Source organism: Patiria miniata, unplaced genomic scaffold (genome assembly GCF_015706575.1).
Source record: "Patiria miniata isolate m_02_andy unplaced genomic scaffold, ASM1570657v1 HiC_scaffold_21, whole genome shotgun sequence".
Classification (NCBI taxonomy): Eukaryota; Metazoa; Echinodermata; class Asteroidea; order Valvatida; family Asterinidae; genus Patiria; species Patiria miniata.
The window spans coordinates 6631432-6653086 of record NW_024037060.1 but is presented as its reverse complement, the minus strand read 5'-3'; the positions used below and the strand labels follow the sequence as shown (position 1 = coordinate 6653086).

Below are 21655 nucleotides of genomic sequence, written 5' to 3'. Positions count from 1 at the left end.
TTAGACCTTCAAAAAACGGCAAACGGTACAAAACCGCACGCCGTCAAAAACGATGTCACCATGCACAGAGGCCACGTTGGGGCCGTCCACTGTAGGCACCGGCCCGGCTGGCGCCATGCAGTAAGACACGCTGCGCTTTCACGTTCAGCGGCAAAAAAAGCGCTCACACTATCATTGAGTATATCTACCGCTGACTTTTGGGGGGGGGGGGGGTATTTCTTCTAAGCTGTCAAGGGGATATGGGAAAAAATATCTCTCCTTCAGCAAACTTATTCTGTAAGACTGATTTTAACTTGTATGAACAACCTATAAGTTATATGTCGTATGTACGACTAATATATCGACAGGGTACCACATATTTCGACAGGGTACGACTAATATCATCGACAGGGTACGACATATATGTCGACAGAGTATGACATATCAAACATATGACATAATGTCGACAGGTGCCGGTACGACATATATGTCGTGCATAAGTCGAGTCGACAGGGTATGATATATGTCGCATACGACAAAGTTGTATATAAGTACGACTTAATATCTCGTGTGTACAAAATATGAATTGTAACTCGTATGTTTGACTTGTTTGTCGATTATGTCGTACATACAACATATCTTCTGAGAACGACTTGTATCTCGTGCGATTTACATCTACGACTTACATGTCGTACGTATGTCGTAGGTACGACATATATACGATTCATACGTACGCGTTAAAATACATGTGTCGTACGTATGAGATGTAATTTGCACATGGTACGAATTCAGGGAGAGTTTTTTTTTCACCATGTACCTGACAGTTTCGTATATTTCCATCCCAAAGTCAATAGCTCGTTTCATGCAGTTAATTCATACGGGTGCTTACAGATACGAGTTAACCTGCATTCGATTAAATGGGTATGATTTGACCTGGGTCCGAGTTGACCCGTTCCCTACATTCGCTGTCAGAATAGCACGGGCAGGTAGCGGCGTGATAATGTACGCTGTTGCACCATGGAGTTCCTCCATGGTTGCACCGACAAAACGTCGGTGGACTGTCTTGAACTGTCCAATTCGCAATACATTGGAAATAGTATCATTTTGAACAATTGTTCACTCATATAGCGGCATGTTTCATTTGTTTGTAATAAAACTGGAGAAATGGTTTAAAATGGGATTGAAATACCTGGACATACCATGGTTTGAGCATGAACATACATGTACGTGGTGTATACAGTAATTTGCAGGTCATGAATATGTATGTAGCGGGTCAAAGTTTACGGGCTTTGATTGGATATCGTGTAATATATGCGCACAGAAATTTTCGGCCGATTTCGGTCGAAACTATAAAGAAACACATAAGGAATTCGCCACGGTTGCGTCAAGGCTATCTTGCGCTTCGACTTATTATACGGCTGTTTGCGGAAGTGTGTGTGGGGCGTACGTACATGCACACAAAGCACACGCAAGGGTCGTTGAGGCTAACGGTATAGTACAACTAGTGATTGTGTCGCGGCGCGCGCGGTGTGCGGTAGCGGGAACAAGCTCGTATGGGAACAAGCTGATAGCCTTGGTCAAGGCTACATTTTGCTTGGCGCGTACCCGCCTGGCTCGCTCTTAAAATCTGTAGCCGGTTGCAATTTACCACTGTCAGGCGCGGAACCGGGGGGGGGGTCCTGCTCTGTCAAAAAAAAAATTACATAGAAATTCGTGATAAAACATGTGAAAGTCTCTCCTGCTCTGACACCCAAAACATTTGTATTGGTAATAATGTCCGCCTTTGCACAAAATGCGGACATATACCCACTTGGTTAGGGGGTATATGTACACTGTTCTGTGATCTAGTGTTAATAATCGACAGTTTGAACAGCTCCCCCATTGAAAGTATGGTACGAGCCCCCCCCCCCCCCCCCCCCCCCCCCCCCCCCCATCTATTGATTTTTGAAGTTGAAGACTAGTCCGGAGAAAAAAAAATGTCTTTATTTCAGATTATTTTTTTACGATGAACCCCCCCCCCCTGCGAAAATTCCTGGATCCGCCCCTGACTGTGCAAACCCCCCCCCCCCGCTACGCTACTGCCCTGAGGTGGGTAACATCGACGCTAAGAATATCGGTAAAAGAAAGAACACAAAATATCAAGCAACGCAGCATCTAATTTTTTTTGGAGATATCATCGAAATACTGCATCGTCACGCGCAAATTTGATGACATTTTAAAAAGTTGGTATACATGTATAGGGCCAACGTGCTTTTTCAAAATTTCGATTTTCTTTTCCGAGCGAAATGAAAAGGATTATTATGTCCTGTAACAAATAAATTTGCTTGTTTGTTTTTGCAGGCCTTAACACAGTTTTAATACTAGTTGGTTTTAAATGACGCGCTCCAGTTCTGAAATTGCGCACACTATTCAGAAATTAATTAATTGATTGCTTGATATGGGCCGATTTTTGTTTTCGTGCGATGTCTCATTTGAAAGCTCATAGACATTTTAGATTTTTTTTTGGTTTAACTCCATTTGTAATTAGGAGGGGGGGGGGGGGGGGTCAACCCCAAGCTTTTGCAAACAATTTTTTTCATAGCATTTACCTAAAAATAATGCGAATCTCCCCCCCCCCCTGCTCCGACACCCCAAAAAATCTATACTGGTAATAACGTCCGCTTTTGCACAAAATACGGACAGAGGCAGCTTGGTCAGGTATAACTACGCTATTCTGTAATATAGTGTTAATAATCGTAGGATTTGAACGGCGCCCCAATGGAAAGTATGGTGAGCGCCCGTCCCCCCCCGGACAAAAATGTCCACAGAAAAAAAATTGTCTACATTTCAGAATTTGTTTGCCGATGAACCCTTCACCCCCCCCCCCCCCCCTGCGAAAATTCCTGGTTCCGCCCCTGTCGTCTGTTGTGTTCCACACTTTTGGCGGGTAGTTTATATTCATCATCGGAAGTTTTTCAAGGTGTCAAAATGCTACTTATAAACGGACGAGCCATCGGCTGATAATTATCACGCTGCCTGGCTGCTGGGTAGTGGCCCACAGGTCTTCAATCACTCCTGGGCCTCCAACAATAATTGTTTGAAACCTTTCATTCTTTCATTCTACATCAGCTACAGAAACTTGAGTTTGGTCAAAATAGTGATAAGTCGATATTCCATTTCATGTCCATGTACCAACTTACGTCAGTGATTGATCTATATAGGTTTTGTGTTTATTCAGCTTTTCTTGTTTTACAATTTTTATCTTTGACATTTTAATTCTTTGTATTGATATTTCACACCTTTTCACGTTACAATTACAAATATTTTTCTTTAATTTAATATTATAATAATGGTATTTTTTTTTTAACTTGTAAAGCGCATTAAGCGTTTTTTTTATAGGCGGATTTTGGCGCTATATAGATGTTCATTATTATTATAATAACAATGTACATCTTTATTTTTTTCCGTTATACTATTGTATACGGCGTTTCTTACGTCAACTTTATAAATTGCGCCATTAACAATGGTACAGTCATATTGACAGTGGCGTCACCAGACTTTTCAGTCTGGGGGGGCACAGGGGGGGGGGGGGCACCAGCATTTGATGGGGGGGGGGGCCACTTAGGTGGATACGGATCGCCGTCCTGGGGGAGGGGTCTAAGGGGAGGGGGTGCCCCCCTCCCCTTTGGAAAGATATCCCTCCCCTTTTGAAGATATCTCCAGAAATTGCTATTTTCGAGGTAATGATTTTAACAACGCGCAGAATTTTTGTTTACCAACCCAAATCTCAGATGGGGGGGGGGGGGCACTCGGGGGGGGCACTAGGTTTTCCGAGGGGGGGGGGCACGTGCCCCCCCTGGCCCCCCCCTTGGCGACGCCACTGCATATTGATCAAACGAAGCTTCGTTTTGATTATAGTCAATTATTAAATTTTAATTGATTTATGACATAGACCTTTGTTTCAATTTTAATACAACCCGTAGACCTGCCGAGCAGCTGTAAAAATCAAACTAAACCAAAGTATAAAAGATAGAGGATAAAAAAAAATCAAAAAGTTATGTGCTAGCCAAGCATTCAGGAGTCGGTCTGAGCCATAACAATGCCCCAGCCAACCCCTTAGTTCTCTTCTGGGCTCTCGGGTGTCCCGGCCAATACACACTTCCTTCCCTGTCCATCCATGTAACCCCGGAGGGCCAGGCACCATGTAAAAGCAAAGAGCTAAGGGAGGAACAGGGCGGCCCCTAAGCCCTGATCCTCCGAGTGGACCACATGCCCTGAACCTGTACGAAGGCGCCAACCTGGAACTCACGGACAGTACCAGCCGCAGTGCTTACCGATTAAGCTAAGGTACCGTTGGTATTTTACGACGGGAAATTAAACATCTTATAATGACTGAATAGAATGCGTGCGTTGAAAAGCAAAAAGACACCGACGGGTTTCGATCCGCGGACTCCGCGATTCGTGGACGACGAATCTAACCACTCGGCCATCAGACATCCTTAGAATTCTTCTCAAAATCAATTTGTCTTATCTATAGGCGGAGAAACGTGGAACACTACAGTGCGTATCTGTTTTGGCTCCATGGACGAACAGAAGTCGGTATTTCGGTCAATAATGAGTCAACTGTTTTCATTTGTTTGTTTCATTTGTATACGGCAGTCTCGTTATTCGTAGGTCTATGCGTGTGCTAAACGTACTTCTCGTTACGCAACAATAAACACTATTATTATGTTGGCTTTTTTGAAACAGGCATCTGGTGCGTTCAGCGGCGGATCTAGGAATTTTGGCGGGGGGGGGGGTGTCAGTGCTGTTAGATGTTTATATCCGATCTTATCATTATTGTAATTGTTAGCCTATACATATTTTGTGTGTGTCGAGGGGGGGGGGGGGGGGGGGGGGTTCGACCCGCTCTGGATCCGCGCCTGACTTCTACTCTTTACGGTATTTGGACAGATACTACTATTTCAACATTGTACGGACGTCTTTAAGAAGGAAACGATAATTGTTTTTACGGATTTGTTGGTTAACACTGTAAATCAGGCCTATATTCCGTTCGCTGTTGCCAACAGTCCTTCATCAGCCTGTTATCAAACATTATTTTCTTGAAAAATAATGTGAACAGCAAGTTGCATCCTTATTATTAAAAATAACCCGAATATTTAAATGTAGACGGAAAAAACATTGCACCAGGACACCACATTACACTAGGGGCGATGTTCACGATATGATGTACATCCTTTACGATAGCGCGTCGCTCGTACCCCCGCCCTGCAAACAGAGCCTATAAAGGGCGCTGGGCCGGGAAGCGAAGGGCTGATGAGCTTCACAGAATCTTGCAAAGGAAGTGGGGATGGCATTCTGGGTAACTTATCATGGCCTATATGAAAAGACATAATTAAAGCTGCTGCAACTGTTTAAAGGGTGCGGGCTAGTCTGGTGCCCTGACTCCATTGTCCTTTGGTCTTCAAAAATATCTTTAGATGGGGCCGGGAAACAGTCTAGGTGCAGGCCGGTAAATCGGTCCGAAATTGCCTACGGCGGCCGAATCACGATTTGCGTGCCCTCAAATTCCTTAGTATTTGAGCATATTGTGGGCCATGAACTCTCCGTACAAAAAAAAGGGTGGAAGCCGTGCACTTAAACCTTAGCTTGTATTTCTGTACAATTTGTATGAAATTGGGGCCTTAAAAACGCTCTATTTAGCAATGGAGTGTAGGCACCGTTTTTCAAAATGGCGATTGGCTTCAGAACTATATTTTAAGGGGTTATCATATTCGGATGGAAATTTCTCCCCAAAGTCATTAGATAACGCCCAAAAATTGAAAAGATGAAGACTTGAAGATGATTATTGGAGGGTTATTGGGGGTATTTTTCCTGATTTTCTGAACTGGGGGCATTTATCATTGGGGTCAATGGCAGTGTATTGCACCCATGAGGACACTGTTAAAAGCGGGCACTTATCATGGTTCAGGGCCCGCTTAAGGGCCCGTAAAAAAATGGATTCTAGATGCTCTGTGGTGCGATCTGCGGCAATTTCTGACCACTTTGACCATTTTTTTGAGGAAAAGATGGTGGTGTACGCAGTGCCTGCCTTTATTGCGAATGCACTTCAAAAAAAAAATGGGGTTCTTTTTTTTTTGGCGGGGGGGGGGGGGGGGGTATGGCCCCCGTTGCCCCCCCCCTTGATCCGCCCTTGATTACAACCAATTTCTTTCGAAATTGTTCACCAGGGAAACGTATATACTTTATTAATTTGCAAATGGAAGAAGATGAGGCTTCAATATAAGCTCATTTGAAACTCAGCTTGGCCCCTTTAGTGAAGGCCTAGCCATATTGCGGAATTGCATGATGGTGCTTGGGCACGGTATACTTTCTCCCGCAATTAGATAGTTTGATAGCGCCCTCTGCTGGTGGCTTTGCCATTGGGGAATTTAATGTTGTCGGTGCTCATAAACACCATAAAAAATCGGGAAAAACAATGCACTTCATTCCTTTTATTCGTTTTAATAACCTAGACGCTGCCAAGACCTTCGATCGCTGCAAAGACCCGTCCTTTGACATAACCGTGAAATGCTGCTCGTCTGGTCCGCTAGATGCTGCGCCCCCTCGTGACCGATAATGGTCCATCGCATTAAAAAAAAAAAAACTTGTTGTTGTCGATTTGCCCAAATGAACACATTGGACTGGTATAAATCGGTGTCTGACGGCACTAGGGCAGTTCGCCGAAGCGACTCGACACGATTGCTGTGATATGCTGTATATCGACTGTTCAAGCGCTTAAAACTTGTGAGTTGTGTCATCTTTGTAATTTATTGTACCGAGGCTGGCCTGAGAACATATGGCATAGGTTTCTTGAAATATCAAGGCAACTTTTCAAATGCATAGAAAGTTGACTTGCGTGACGTGGAACGTGTATCACATCGCGTTCAGTCCTCATTTCCATGTTATAGTTGAACGAGATAACGACAATCAAATATTTCATTTGTAGGCCTATCCGTAAATGATTATTTGAAGTTACCCTTTTGACATTGAGTAGCCTTCCTTTGTTTCTAGTTGAATTTTGCGTCGGAAAGATGTGAATTTCAATGTTGATTCCCCTTCAGGAACGGAACTTTACTGGCACTGCAAGTTCACTGCAGCGAGAGTTTTGAGAAACATTTCTTTTACGAGTTTGCTCGGGTGGGACTCTACCGACGACCCCCTGCTTGCTAGTGCAGACGCCTTGATTTATCCCTCGACTATACACTGCAAAATTGGTGTGTTAAATTTACACCATTGGTATCTATATAGGACCATCTGGTGTTAAATTTTACTGGTGTTGTCCGATATAGATACCGAATGGTGTTAAATTAACACTGCAGTTTTTGCAGTGTACAGATCTCACTGGAGTCAATAATTGGATGGTTCGATTCTGTTACACCGGTAGCAGCGACTTTTGTTTAAATTACGTCGGCAAAGGGTATCACCAACTATTGAAATTTATTTGACTCCCGATTTCATGCACACATTGCTTGATGAGCATAACCTATAACATTTTCAATGCATGAGGAAGGCCTTATATAAGCGTTTTACTGTTATAGAAAAAAGTCGTCTATGTTGGAACAAAAGTTTGTGCAACACGATGAAAGCGGATAGAAGACAGGCAGACGAGTCAACAAGGTTACTTAGTGAGGATCACAAAGTCGGTATCCTTGGCAGAAACTCCTCAGAAGACCCGGATCATTATGCATCTGCAAACCGGTACAACAGGCATGCACCCACGGAGACCGCCGGGCCAATAGAGTTGTTATCATCCGGTAAAAGTAGCGTGTGCACCGTACACCACCACCATGTGGCATACGCTCAGCGATGGTACATACTCTTGCTGTTCTCCATGCTGGCTATATGGTCTGCGGCCGCTTGGAACACGTGGGGACCAATCTCGGACACGTGTAAGTAGTAAACTGGCCTGCTTAGAATAGAAATTTGCTAAGCACGGACAATATTTGCTGAGCAAAAACAATGTAACCAGCTAAAATGCCACGGCTTGTGTATCGACTAGGACTGGTTGTCAGCAGATTTTTACTCAGCAGAAGACAAGTTTGCTAAAGGCATGAGATCATTTTTATGTAAACAAAAACGAATCCTACCAAATTATTATCAAAAATCTTACTTGGATTAAAGATCGTACTGGTACTAAACACCCGGTGTAGTTATTCGGTCTGGCTTGCTGCCATTTCGAAGAAATCAAGACTGATTTCCAACGATCGGTGGTTTTGACTGATTCTTTAGGATTGAAGAGTTATAATGACGAAATCGTGTTTCTTGACCAAAAGGTTGTGTAGTAACATCCACTGAGCTACAATTCAACGGGTTTGGTTTGATCATTCTTTTTTGGATTTGAGTGGCGTTATTATTCGAAACCAACAAAATGCATGAAAAGCAAATGATTGTATAAATGCCTTTAAAGCCACAGTCCATCATTTGCAGCTGTCCAAAAAGTAACTGTTGAAAAACATACTTGGTTGAAAGATAGTAAGGGGACTAAACTCCCTGTGAAATTATTCTTTCTGGCAAGCTGCCATTTTGAAGAAATCAACGAAAAAAGGCCTTTTTTTCGTTAGTATAGCCTTCGTTTTTTTCATTCGGCGAAGCTAGCGCAAGCGTTGACACGACTCACACACGCGCGCGGCTGCTATAATTCGTCAGATCAGTGCGCGACATCGCGTATAGGTGCAATCGGCTCAGTGAGAACGTGTCTCGGACACTGAATTCAGGCCCAATTCAAAACATGATTCGGCAACTTTTGATTTGAAATCGAGATCCTAGAATGCTGTTTTTCTCGAAACATACAGCTGAAGCTGAGCTAAACCTTCATCAGGTTAGTTGTTCAGCACCCTTCTTTAAATTTTGAGCACGATTGTTGCTTCAAACGAACAAAATGCACCAATTACAAATGATGGACTATACCTTTAAGTGATTTTTTTCTGCTTGGGCCCTGGTCCCCCTTTTTTTCTTTTTAGCATACTTCGCCTGTCCTTTACTCTTATTTTCTTTCTTGAAATCAAACTCCTTAATTGGAAAACATCCAATTACAAACGTGGGTTGACTAATTGAAGTTTGTTTTCGAATCAACACGTGGATTCATTTGGCGTACTAGATTCCTCATGGAAAGCCCGAAAGCCCGATTTGATAAACTGACATGTTGTTTCTCACACGACATGCTGTCGAACACATTTGTAACATTTAAAATCACTATAACACAATAATGTAGACTCCTGGATTGTATTTTGCAGCCAAAGTTGTTTTTAATTGGAGCGATGGCGACGTGGCGCTCTTAACCAATTGGAGTTTCATCACCATGGTCACGTCCGGAATGTTTTTCTCCTGGATGATGGACGTAAAAGGTACTCATTATCTTCCAGCAACTGTACTCATCAAATTATCTCATCAGATTAATTAAAATATTGTGACACCTGACTAAAAAAAAACCCGGTTCATTAGGCATGGGCGTTTCCCCCCAAATTAGAGGACACAATCCAATTAATCGGTACAGTCAGTGACGTATGGCACGCGTTGCAGGCCTCGCTGAATGGGGGGGGGAGGTCCTGCTTTTGCATATTTGGGCAAAGGGGAGGTACATTGAGTCTATGTCACTGCTTAGGGGCCATTCAAAATGTTCGATGTTTTTAAATTTTTCCAAATTGTTTTGACCCATCCACCCACCCCAATTTTCGATCTTAAATTATTGATTTTCCATTCAATAAAAAAACATAACGAATGTCCAGTTCAGTGACGGCGGAATGCAGCTGCAGTCCGTATACAGTACCTTTGCAACAACACGGCCCACTGGCATTCCCGTACGTATATAGGAGTCCATCTGGAAACACGTAAAACTAGTCCATTCTAAACGGTAATAATAAGTATCAGCTTGCTTTAAAAAAACCTTTTGTCTTGGCGTAAAAAGGTGTAATGACTCCCATTATTCATGAAGCTTATTTAGAAATTTCAGTGGTTTTGAAAGATTTTTTTTGAACTCTCAACTCGCACTTTCCGGACGTGTGGGCGCTGCCATGTTCACTGCACGCAGCCCCATGCGCATGCATGCAGGTTGCCTAAGTAGTCTTAAACACAAGAACACAAGTAGGTTTATTTCGTTGTCGCGATTCCTAACCGACACTAGTACTCGTGGCGTGTATTTAGACTGTGACAAAATTAACCTGGTATCCTGCTCCATTTGCACGGCGCACTGATTTTAGGCATGCTTTAACTTGTATTGGACGTATACACAATACGGTACATTGTACATGTACCGAATGCATACTGTTCCCGTACGGTACGGGCAAAGGGTTTACGAATCGCTGGAACGCAGAGAGTTGAATTGGCAAGTCAAAAGAGCTATTTTCTATCTTTTTAATTGAAGAAAAAAACATCTGTACGGGATTCAACTTTGCCTGGCCTTGCGCCGCTTTCCAGGGATGGGGGATCTTTTGTTCCATTCATCCTGATGCGTATTCCATCTAACCTATAGAAAACCATAATGTCACACACAGACACAGACTACCAGACTGAGTGTAGCGCGTATATGCGCTCGCACCCCATTTCCTCATAAAAGCCGAAGGGATTGGACTGCTGTTGAATATTGATGTTAACAGATTGAGGAGTCAGTAACAAGACCAGCAAAAAGTTCGGCAAGCAACTCATTTGTGCATAGAGCTCTATGATTTGTGGAACCATATGTCATTGTCGATTCAAATGAGTTGATCCACGCATGGGCGTCGCGGGGGGGGGGCAAGCCCCCCCCCCCTGGAAAAGCAACAACAACAACAACAACAACAACAACAACAAAAGGAAGAAAAAAAAAAGAAGAAAAAAGAAAAGAAAAAGAGGCGTGAAGACAAAGTGATGTAAATTTAATGAGTTGGGGGGGGGGGGGGCAAAATGTCCCTGCCCCCCTCTAAAACTGATAAATCGAGAATGTGTTGAGAAATACAATCATTTTTTTGGGCAAATTTTTTTTTGCCCCCCTCTAGAAAAAATCCTGGCGACGCCCATGGATCCACGTTATACCTTGATATTTGTTACATGGAGTGCACATCGGATATCATTCACCACACTTTTCGAAAAAAATAGTACTATGGAAAATATTCGACGAAATTTGGATTGACAAGTTTCTAGTGGTCAATTTGTTTTCTTCAGTTCTTAATCAATCCTATTTCTTTAGGATTGTCCTTTTGTTAGTGTTTTTAAGCTCTGACAGGAGCTTCTATACATGTCACTTAGTGGTCCGTCTGTCGGTCTGTCCCCGAAAATTGAAAACCACAAGATATTTGACAACAAAATTACCAAATGCCATGCCGTCGTCTGTAAATTATGCACTCTGGACAAGAGATATCGGAAAACGGGATTTGTCTCGATCGATGGCGCACGCGTCTATTTTGCAAATGTCTGTCCCTGAAAAATTGACCCCAAAACCCCCGAGCCTCCTAAGTTTCCCATTAAATATAACTATCAAACTTTAAGTTCAAGAAAGAAGTAAACAAAAGAAACGAAATACTTAACATTGTTTGTAACAATTCGTAAAGTTGTTTAAATGGAGGCAAGATAGTGTGCAATAATGCTATACATGCAGTCACGTGGAAGGCCTACATAGCGCGCTATTTTTACAGGAAACTTAAGGGGGCTTATTTTGGTCAATTTTCAGCGCGCGATTTTCGCGTGGGACGGCGGCCCGGACTTGTACGCAAATCTGTTTCATGCAAAACTTTCATGAAAGACGACCAGAGCTTGTTGTGCACTCGCACTTGTTTTTGCACCGGCCAGTAATTTAACAACGGAGGAAGAGTTGCGATAAAACTAAATTTAAATAGGTTAAAGGGAATATACAACATTTGCAAACATTGGAAAACAAAACTACCAATTTTTTAAGAAATAGCTTACTAGGATGTTGGTAAATGAAAGTCTGAAGCATCCTGTAAAATTATGGCACCTGGTGTGAAGTCATTTCCAAGAAAAGTGGTATTTTGTATAAATTTCCAACGGTGGTCGGCCGACCACCTGGTTTTTCCAGCATTTTCGAACACAAAACTTCAAACTTGTCAGTGTAAAAATATTTGATCTATTATACTTACCCCTCAAATAGTTCATTTCTGTAAATTACAGCAAAAGCCAATGATGTACATTCCCTTTAAGACTAGATGTGGACATAGGCCTACACTTTAACTGAGGGATATCTACTGAAAACTTATAAATGCGAATTTTTATAGACAAACGGTAAAAGTTAAGCAAAATTTTGAGCATTTAAATAAAAACAGTAAATAAAACAAATATAAGAATTTAAACCAAACTAAAATAAACTAAAAATAAAACAAAAAAAAGTGTTTTATTGCACTAATTTGTTGTCGCCAACGTACATTATCAGCGCGGCAAATTAAAAAGGAAATGAAAAAAAAATGCAAAGAGAATATTTTGTGTAAAAATTATAGAATTAACAAAACAACTAAAAAGAGAAAGTTAAAATAGTATAGGCTCGTAATTGTAATCAGGTACCTGTCAAATTATTTCGTAAGAAAGCCCAAAATTCGTACATTGTTACAAAAGTAGGCCTTTACCTTTGAAATTTCCATTTCTTTTCATTTTTATGTGGGCTGTGTTACTTTCAAAAATCATAGTTAGTCCCGTCTGTACATGAATTGTTCGCAAAGGCTATTTACAACCAAACGTGTAGAGTCGTAAACAATAAACTACACGTTTGACAATAGTGTGACGTCACAGAAATAATTCAAACCAGTGCGATGTCATTCAGTGTGATATTGCAAAAGGCCTAACATTAAGATTACTTTTTTCTCTCGCCCAAATCAGGCACGACAAGCAGCAGTATATGCTTTCCACGATCATGCACATCCCACAATGTTACTTTGTAGCATGAATCCAGTTCCAGCTACTAATTCCAAATGCATATTAAACGTCAAATTATAAACCCCTCTTCTAATATTTTATTTGTTTAAATCAAGGGCTCCGATTGGCCACGCTGACAAGTGCTTTACTACTGTTCATTGGCACGGGCATTCGGGCTTTGCCCGTAGGAATCGACAATGTCATTTGGTAGGTATTGATATAGCTTCGAAATTAACAGCGAAACAAACTAATGAAGTATGGTGCCACTATATAAGCACCCGTTGCATATATACCGGACTTCGTTGTTGTGTCTGATCTGAGAAGTGTTTAGTGCAGTTTCACTCAGAAAAAAGCTCAGCCAAGTATGTTTTATATTTCCCATTTTCCAGAACGTAATTTTTAAGAACACGATTACAGAAGGGACAGATCACTCACTGTAGGTTGTGCACGCCATGGAAGTTACTTGGCCAAAAAAGAAAAATGCCTAGTTAAACCTGCATGATTTGTTTCTTTTGTTCCGATGCCTGGTCTAAATTGTCGTTTTCAAAAAGATTCCTACGAAACAGTAAAGAAACAATAAAGTTCAGTTTTCGGGGTTTTTTTCTCCAATGTAAACATAATCACGATATCGTTAGTTTATTATGCTTTTCACCATTTTGTTGTTATTGTTGGTATCAGACACCATGCACAGAGCGCCCTCACTGAGGTCAGGTTTTGTTATTCAAATTCAGTAGCTATGAAAGTACAAGTTGTCTGCTCTTGCGTATCACAGTGGAACTATAGACCTGTCACCGCTGAGGACGCTCCGTGCTAGCGGTCTTTGGCAGAATATCGGAAAATTAAAAAGAAAACAATTATTATTCCCCACATAGGTCGATGAATATTGGCATGATTTTCGTTGGTCTGTCGAATCCAATACTCCTGGCTGGTCCACCGCTTCTCTCCTCTGTCTGGTTCCCGCCTCACCAGAGGACCACAGCAACAGCCATAGCCTCACAGTGTTCTTACCTTGGTATAGGAATGTCGTATTTAGTGGGGCCGCAGGTTGTGCACAATATCTACACCGAACATGAGAGGTGAGTTTTACAGACTAGGCAAGATTTCAATTGGTGTCAATTTTTCAACCATTCTTCACATTTTCCTTTACATCGCGACAAAATCACACTGACTAATTATGTTTGTGCTAGTGAATGATTGTATTATGGCACAGTGCGTGTTTTGCCGTGTGCGCCTCATGCTAAATGTACAAGCTGCACGCCTTCAACCATCCGCAATTTCAAGGTTTACTATATGACATAACATGCCCAACTTTCAGTTTTCATTGCCAAACCTGATGACATTCGGAATATTGCATGAGTCGCTCAACACTCATTTGCGATTCAAGTCCAAGACGTGTTTTATCTTGTGCATGTATATAGTAACATATCATCGGACTACACAGACGACATCGGGAGCACGAACGAGAGTCTACCACCTAAACTTCGTCAGACCTATTTCTCTCAAATCATGGAGTTGATGTATATTGGTGAGAAAACACACAAAGGACACAATCGAACAATTTAACATAAAATTCCTTTCCCACTTTACAAAACAAAACAAAACACACTTCACAAAATAGTTTTACCCGCTAGTACTTGTTCGTCGACTAAAGTTAGGCTTTCATCAAGTTATTATTTTCGTTGAATATAAGCCTTTTCAATTAAAGAAATAAAACACGGTTTTATATATATTGCATGAAAGTTGGTGATATTATACATTGCTTTCCACTCTATATCCTTTTTCATGGCTGTTTTGCTGGTATTGGCTATGGCTAGAATTACACACGCGCCTATGGAAGCGGCTGCAGCCACTTCCCATAGGGGCGTGTGTTATTGACAGCCATTGCCAAGTAATTCGGGGCGGCCTTTTACTCACTGTCAATCGTGAATTAGATTTGCTCAAGTATCACTTTGACCCATAAGTTTGAACAAAGGATTACCCAAATCTGGCCCATGGGCCTTATGCACGAGTCGGCCATATTGAATTGAAAGTGAGGTGAAATTTTCATGTTTGGATCTTGCGAAGAGAAATGAAAGCAAGTAAATTACTAATTAATCCAAGTCTGCTTCAATGAATAATTTAAAATTTGTAATGAAACATTCCCTAATGTTTAAAGCCAGATTTAAACAAAAATGACAGTGAAATAAGGCTGCGTAAATAGTCTGGTGCCATCCCATTCAACAGTTAACAATTTATGAAATACATTCAGGGAACTCGACAAAAATGGCCAACTCGTACCTAAGGGCCCGTTGTGTGTAGGCCACATGTATGAAAAGACTTCTAGTAAATAGTCATTCTGAGTCGATTGAATGGAATTTTGTGCACTCTGGGACCAGCTTTGCTACAGTTGCCTTGGTTTTTTTTCTTCTTCGATTGTCAGAACTGGCAATTTGCGCCGCTCTGTTGATTTGTGTGTTCATGTCATTTCCTGCCAAACCGCCTACTCCGCCCAGCAACACAGCGGAAATACAACGGAAGGATTTCAAGCAAGGGGCACTGATTCTTGTCAGGTAAACCAGAGTGTGCCAAAAAACGTGCAGCATTCAGAAAACAAATAATTAAAACTGTTTAATGTTTGTTTTTCTTCAATCAAATTATATACTACATTGAAGCCTGGTTATTTCTCAATCCACTCCTTCTTACCCCGTTCCATTTGGGTCCCTAGATCCAGAAATACAATCAATTAAGTGAAAGGGTGTAATTTTACTCAGGCCACTCTCACATGTGATGTCACCAACTTCAATGCCTATTCAATGGTTAACCATGATTCAGCATGTCCAGCTGGGTGAGAGTGGCCCAAGTACAACGTACACCCTTTCACTTTTATAATAATTGATCGTATTTCTAGATCTAGGGACCCAAATGGAATGGGGTAAAAAGGGATGGATTGAGAAATAGTCAAGCTTTAATGTAATATATAATTTCATTGAAAAAACTCAACAATAAACACTTTTAATTATTTTGTTTCTGAATGTTGCACTTTTACACTCTGTAGATTAGTCATTTACTGGATAGTGAAACCTCTTTGGACCGCACTATTTTTTAAATATTTTTTTTTAGTGTTTCATAATTAGAGTGTAAACATTACGTCACATTATTCTCTGATTCCAAAAGAATGAAAGTAGCCCGAGGAGACGATTTAGAGTGGAAATCATTATATCTAACTGTAAATCGTCTTGTCCTTATTTTCGGTGGAATACAGTAAATTTACACTTGACTTTTTTTTTAGTGTATTCTCGCTCTTTTTGGAAATACAAAGTGCGTCAAAAAGAAAGTGACCTGGATTTAATTTAATGATTTTCCCCCCAAACAAAACAAGGCAATCAAGTTTGATGAACCAACGAAACACACATTTTTGGTTTGTTTTGATGTTTAACAATCAGAGTGTAAACATTTCGTCACGTTCTCTAATCCCGCCGAAGACTAAGCCTGAGAAAACGTTTAAGTGAAAATCATTATGTAAATGTGAATCAGTCTTGTCCAGTTATTTTCGGTGGAATACAGTAAATTTTCAAAGCACTCAAATTGGATTCACCAATGAAACATATTTTTTTTTACAGCTGTCCAATAAAACGCCACTGGAAGCTACTGAGCTGAGTGAGAAATACACTCAGATTACCCACCGGCATTCAAATACAAAATGAGATTATAATCAGTTTAGTCAAGACTGAAACATTATTTTTTTTTACTGTCAGATTTTGTGTTTTGAATACGAGGTACAAGTCTACTCTATTGTTTTCTGAAATATTGATGGGGAATCTTGTCCGTTTTCCTTTGCAAGTTTTCGTTCCTTCATGGAGTTGGGAAGACGTCAATGTTTTCATCGTGTTTAATGGGTATTCATCTGTTCGTTGGAGTCCGACGGTACATGATCAGTGGTGGACAGCTGAATTTTGTGAATTTGTTTTGTTTTTATTAAAAAGGACATAACTTGGGAATCGAGTGAAATTTTTACAGTTATAGTCAATAACCATGGGCGTCGCGAGGGGGGGGCAAGGGGGGGCACTTGCCCCCCCCTGGAAAAGCAAAAAAAAAAAAAAAAAAAAAGAAGAAGAAAAAAAAGGGAAAAAAAGAAAAGAAAAAGAGGCGCAAAGACAAAGTGTTGTAAATTTAATGAGTTGGGGGGGGGGGGGCAAAATGTCCCTGCCCCCCTCTAAAACTGATAAATCGAAAATGTGTTGAGAAATACAAGCATTTTTTGGCAAAAAAAATTTTTGCCCCCCTCTAGAAAAAATCCTGGCGACGCCCATGTCAATAACATATGTAGTTTATACCTTTGTTATTTTTTTGTGTGAAATGGAGTAAGCCCACACATTTTTTTTTAAACTTTTTTTTCTTCTAATTCGGTCACTTTCGAAAATTGGGGCAAGTGCGATCAAGTGGTGTGGAAGTGGCTGCACTCAGTGATTATAGTCTCAGTGTTTGGTTATGACAGCGGGTTTACCCCACAGTTATATCTGTGTGGTGCTAAAGAGGGGAAGGGTGAGAATGCCCCAAGCGACTGGGGTTATGTAAAGTTGAATTTTGTACGCTAGCTATACACCTCGTGCTGACACGTTGAAAGGTTTTGGCTGAATGGTTTTTGTCCAGAACAGATATAGCCTGCACTGAAAAGATGTATGCAAAAGCACGGGGTTCAGTTCATGGCCATTCGTCGCAAGTGCATTCTGATGGCTCTCCGCCGGTCGGAGTGGCCTATTGCAAAGCTATAATTCAGCATTTCTTTGTCGAAGCGCCGATGAGGTTTCTCCTTTCACAAAGCAAAATGAAAAGGAATATTGAAGAATAAGTTATCGAATTTTTCTGTCTGGCGTCACGGGTCAAGGTGTAAACTATCAAAGGAATATTTGCGGATTCGTGACAAAGCCGGACACGGTCGGCGGATTTAAAAACAAATTGAGGCAGGTCATCCTAGACCCAAACGACCCCTAACATCCATGAAGGTTTGTTTGGTGAAAACGTCGCATGGAATTTTTTCATGGACTTTTTTTCATGGATTTTTTTTGTCGTCTGTGTTATTTTAAATTTTGGGGGGTTATTGGGTTTTAAATTGCCTTGCATGTACTTCGGTATGGAACTGGAAAACTTGACATTAAATTTGGAATAAAATTATGTCGCTAGACTATGCAACCGAAAAAATATTATAGTTCAAAAACATGGCGACGGGACGTTTAATATGAAAGTGGAATGAGGCAATTTCTTTTTTCGACTTTCAGAAAGGTTGGCTGGGTAATTATAGGCAAAATCCCCTCGCATTCCCCCGCTTCTACACACAACTACAATCACAATTTTCTCTTTTAATCAGAAAACGTCAATTCTGGATCCTCGGCTTCGCTTACGGTTTCAGCATGGGAATTTACGGAGCCTGGAGCACCATGCTCGATCCGATATTCGAAGAAACCCTGGGCGTTAAACAGGTGAATAAGTATATGGTACATAGCATAAATTTCATTTTGTGTGTGTTGGCAGGGATTACCCATTTTTTCCCCCACAGGCCGTGTTTTATGTCCTTAGTTTGCAGGCCTATGCTTTTAATTCCCTCGCATTAATAGTTTGCATTGGCTTCGAAAAAACATCTTGGTAAATCAAGAGATTATTTCTTGAAAAGTCGTTTTTATATATCAATTTGACCAGTCGTGCCATGAGGCCTACGCTCGGTTTTTCCTGTCCCACGTACGAAGGCAAAACCCGAAGGATTTTTGGGGGGATTAGGCCTATTTATTGGAAAAATTCATCTGTCCAGTCAAGCTATTTTGCAGAAGGGCTACTTCGGTTTTATTTTCTAGTCCACGTCCGAGGCCAAAACACGAAGGATTTTCCATTACCCCCAAACCAATTTCCTATTGATGTTTTTTTCTCGTTTCTAATTATTTTACCAGCTAACTACCGGATGGATAGGCGTCACTTCTAATATTGCAGGGACAATAGGCGGCCTTCTCTTCGCAGGGTATGGTCATCTATGGTGGTTTCACGTACACGAACAGGAAGATATAGCCATATGCATGGGTATCATTCATGGCGTCCGTTAATTACGTTAATTGGCACTAAAAAAACCTGTACTTTTTCCTGCGCTTCGATGTCGTTCTATATAGCCAGGTGGTCTTAAACCACAGCGGTCCGTGCAAGGTCGACGAACACAGGCCTTGATCGCGGACTATCAGTGGTTCAGCCAAATGATTAATGCGGGTTGAACTTGCAGAAGAGGAAAGAACACCAAACTGAACAACTGAAAACAGCTGGAAAAGGTTTAAAAAAGCTGAATTTTGGAAATCTCCTATACTTTTGTACACAGAGAGTAAGAGAAAAAAAAGCTGAAATCCAAAACAAAAACAAGCTGAAATCAGCTTTATCCTGAGATCTCACATCCCTGCTTCATGCAACGGGCAGGCAAGGTGCAGTTTTTGTCATTGAGCCAATGTTTTCCCTTTCCCACACTGTATCAACTTTTGTAAACACTTAGGATCAAACACAGTTCTATCCTCCTTGAATAAGTCTTTTAAATTAAAGAAAAATAACAGTAATATATATTACAGGAAGATTGGTGTTCAAAACGTATGCCTTACATAATCATTTTTACATCCTAGATCAAAGTTGAAATCAGTATATTTCCAGTTACTTTTTTGTGTAAGAATAATACAGCAATTTTTTTTGGCCACCGTATCAGATGCGTGGATTACCTTGGCGGTAAGATGAGATGTCTGCTGATGTTCCTGTGTGGTGGCGCTTCGCTGGCTTGTCTGTGGATTATCTGCCTCAGCCATCGATGGATCACCTTTAATATCGGTAGACACTCTTCACGAAATTGATATTGACATGTGACATCCCCCCCCCCCCCAAAAAAAAAACCAAAAAGGGTCAAGCTAGGAAAAAAGCGTTCTTATTTTAGCAATGATAAAAAGAAATTGTCTGAATTGTGTAAGGGCCAATCGACGAAGTCGAACAAATAACATAATAGAGGCGACCATACACACTGCATACAAGATGGATTCGGCCGAGAATACAGCCGTACGGGTTTTCAACAGCTTTGGAAATTTGAGTATATCACGAGACAGATATTTGCCTATCATAAGCCATCGCAGATTTGTCCTTTGAAAAAAAATATATGTAGAATATAACAAGCAATGGCAGCCATTTTAGAAAATTCAGAAAATTGCTTGTTATTCTACGTGTAGTTTTTTTTTCAGAGGACAAACTGCGATGGCCCTATAGCCAAATATTTCTCATGACATACTCTGACTTTGCTCTGACTGTGTGCCAAATTCCAGGCTTGTATCATCAAAGGCACAATCCCCCTAATATTTCCCCTATCTGCCCCACTAAATAGGCCTACGGCATGTTTAAATTACTTTTTCGTGTTTGCCCCCGCCTTTCCCGCCCGTGTAGAGTCTCTGTACGCGGCCTGCATTCTGTACGGGTTTCTGGTCAACGCTACGGTACCTATTTTCTACGAGATGGCGGTGGAAGGAATGTATCCCGTAGCTGAGGGCATCACCACAATGGTCATCGTCTTACTCAACCAGAGCTCTGGACTGGTCTACATATCCATCAAAATGATCCCAGGCGTGGGTGAGTGTCACGTAATTGGGGGGGGGGGACTTTCCGATCCATGCATCATCTATTGAGGGCGCTTTTCTCATAAAAAAAAACCCAAGTTTCTCATAAAAAAACGTAGACGTAACATTTGAGATTGCGCCCTTTGCTGCCGAATTGCAGGGTTACCAGAACGTAGTATCTCTGCTATTTAATGGGCCTACGTACGTAACGTCCACCTGGGGTAATATAATGTTTTAAATGGGTTTATCGTTTCGAAATCTCGCCAACATTCTCCCCGTTTTTTTTTGACGGCAGGGTCGCAATGGATGAACTGGGTGGCATTCGCTTCGGTTGCAGTCTGCCTACCGTTGCTTTTCATTTACAAAGAGCGCCACAACCGGCTCGATGTGGACCTTCTGGAAGAAGAAGAAGAATTCCCCATCACAGACGAAGGTCAAGATAACAAAGCTTGACCGCCAAGAGTTTGCTTTGAAGGCAGAAGCGTTTTATTTCAGAGTCGGCTTCAAGCAATAATTAGATTCAAGAGTCTTGCATCATGTAAAGTCAGGTTGGCGTAGCGGTACTTTCCTCGCCTTCCACCGCTGTGACCCGGGTTCGAATCCCGCCTGGACCAATATGTGGATTGGGTTTTCAGTCCCTACCTGATTCCGTGGGTTTTCCCCAGAATATTCTTCTGGGGTTTTCCTCCTACTTCTAAAACTGTAATTATCTCTCATTGCCTTCTCAGGTTTCAGGCTTGCGAGCTATAAGTGCCTAGTGCGCTTTTGAGGAATTCTTAGTTTCATTACCAGAAATAATTAATAATAATAAATGAGAACCATTATTATTCACACATAAAAAAATTCCAACTCACAAGTTGCATTGTGTTCCATGCTTAACGAAATTGTAAATAATGTTTTAACATTTCTATAAAGGTGGCAACTCGCAATAACTTAAAATGCACATTTACAATAACCATTCCTTTAATTATTACTTCGTACCGCCAAGGTGGTTGGGTAAGTTTTGATACTTCGGTGTCAAACACGTTTCTGTATTTTGTTTTGTATTTTGTTATATGACATTGGAAACAGTTTTGGTGAAATTTTTTTAATTAAAGTAACATTAAATATTTAAACACCTTCACAATAATCGAGAATAACTTGTAATCCACTTGCCAAAAAATAGTTTTGTATAATTATATTAATACTTTACATAGCTTTTAACGATTCCATAAGCCTACATGTCAGGT

General features: G+C 41.1%; 1 protein-coding gene across 2 annotated transcripts; it reads left to right on the top strand.

Annotated features, from left to right (window-relative positions):
* The first annotated feature begins 6651 nt into the window (after positions 1 to 6651).
* Positions 6652 to 21027, top strand: LOC119729525 (solute carrier family 49 member 4 homolog). Of its 2 annotated transcripts, XM_038202115.1 has the most exons (12): positions 6652 to 6744; positions 7539 to 7889; positions 9234 to 9344; positions 12951 to 13041; positions 13707 to 13910; positions 14253 to 14359; positions 15254 to 15383; positions 18179 to 18290; positions 18753 to 18820; positions 19538 to 19656; positions 20257 to 20439; positions 20722 to 21027. In XM_038202115.1, the coding sequence occupies exons 2-12, from the start codon at positions 7580 to 7582 to the stop codon at positions 20877 to 20879; spliced, it is 1593 nt and encodes a 530-aa protein (XP_038058043.1). In that variant the 5' UTR covers positions 6652 to 6744; positions 7539 to 7579; the 3' UTR covers positions 20880 to 21027. The 2 variants fall into 2 exon arrangements, with proteins under 2 accessions (XP_038058043.1, XP_038058042.1); XM_038202114.1 differs by lacking the exon at positions 6652 to 6744 and having other exon boundaries at positions 7296 to 7889.
* Positions 21028 to 21655: the final 628 nt, after the last annotated feature.

Excerpts from the sequence above, each read along its gene's own strand:
- LOC119729525 (XM_038202114.1), top strand. The coding sequence starts at position 7,502 with ATGAGGAAGGCCTTATATAAGCGTTTTACTGTTATAGAAAAAAGTCGT. Across the intron at positions 14,360-15,253 it reads CATGGAGTTGATGTATATTG|AACTGGCAATTTGCGCCGCT; the intron begins GTGAGAAAACAC and ends TTCGATTGTCAG. Across the intron at positions 18,291-18,752 it reads AAACCCTGGGCGTTAAACAG|CTAACTACCGGATGGATAGG; the intron begins GTGAATAAGTAT and ends TTATTTTACCAG.